At 47.2% G+C, this 1174-nt stretch overlaps 1 protein-coding gene across 1 annotated transcript in view; it reads left to right on the forward strand.

The window, feature by feature from the left end:
• The first annotated feature begins 251 nt into the window (after window positions 1–251).
• The window catches only part of LOC101566966 (actin-related protein 2/3 complex subunit 2-like), a 27666-nt gene continuing 26743 nt past the window's right edge, over window positions 252–1174 (forward strand). The window contains exon 1 of the mRNA XM_012513384.1: window positions 252–377. Coding sequence (XP_012368838.1) covers window positions 252–377 — 126 coding nt within the window. The remainder of the gene's footprint in view (window positions 378–1174) is intronic.

Raw genomic sequence — 1174 nt, forward strand, 5'->3', positions numbered from 1 at the left:
AGCGCTCATTTTGAATATAAAAATGTCTGAAGTTGTCTCTGAATTCAAACAATTGCACCACTCTGGCATCTCCTAAGGGCTGTGGGAGCAAACTCACTGGGACTGCAGGAGGATGCCGAAAGACTCCTTAGATAAACGACGTGAACTGCACCAGAACTTAAAAAGTGTTGTGGGGTGACCGCGTGTCTCTGTTCACTTCAGCAGAGCAGGTGCACGTGAGCTTTGTGAGGAGGGCTGGGGAGACACGCAGGATGCCTGGCCCGTTACGGCAGGCAAGCCAACCGGAAAAACGAAGTGATGCCCAGTGTGCTGCCAGCGCAGAGGTCTCAGCGACCATCCAGGCTGCAAATATTCTACTCGACAGTGCAGAAAACTCAGTAATAGAAGAGGGACATTGAAAAAATCATGACCGAGACATTATCTGCAATCCGTCAATGGGATACAGCTGAAATAACTGATACACTGCACCTTTCTCAGCGCCTCATAAAGGGAGCCTCCTGCATCTAATGAGAACTCAGTCCCCCACTCAGGTTTGTATCATTGAGTTGGACGAGACAGAGCTCAAGTGCTCAAAATCGAGATCTTTCCATTTGCCCTTAACTGCCCACTATTCCCAAGATGCATTTTTTTAACGGGGGGTCCTTCCTTCCTTCCTTACTTTTTTTTTTTTTGCGGAACTGGGGATTGAACTCAGAGCCTTGCATTTGCCAGTCAAACGCTTATCCTACTGAGCCATCTCCCCGGCCCCTTTACTGTATTTTCAAACACTAATTTTTTCATGAGGCATAGAATGTACAGAAGAATTTTTATATAACCGTGGAGTGAATTAGTTTTCAGGGTTTAAATTCATAATGGACTCTCTTCTGTGATGTCCATTATCTGTGATGTCCATTTATCTCTGTTCTTTGGAGAATCCAACCACAGAGAGCAGGGAGCTGAAAGCAGCGGGCCCTGGCCAGGTTCAGGTGTGAGCAATCAGGGTGCAGACCCTGCACGGGGCCCTAATCCGGTCTTTATAGTGGTTTCCCCTGTACAAAAGGAGGCCAAGCAAAGCAGAGGTTTTCCCTGAGAATCAGGACTGAAATTTGCCCAACTCTGTGGGAGGCGTGAGTGGGTTCTTGCCTGAGGAGGCTTCTCAGAATCTTTAAATCTTCATTTTCTACACAGGTGACTT

Source organism: Octodon degus, unplaced genomic scaffold, assembly GCF_000260255.1.
Source record: "Octodon degus isolate 3935 unplaced genomic scaffold, OctDeg1.0 scaffold00534, whole genome shotgun sequence".
In the NCBI taxonomy this organism is placed as follows: domain Eukaryota; kingdom Metazoa; phylum Chordata; class Mammalia; order Rodentia; family Octodontidae; genus Octodon; species Octodon degus.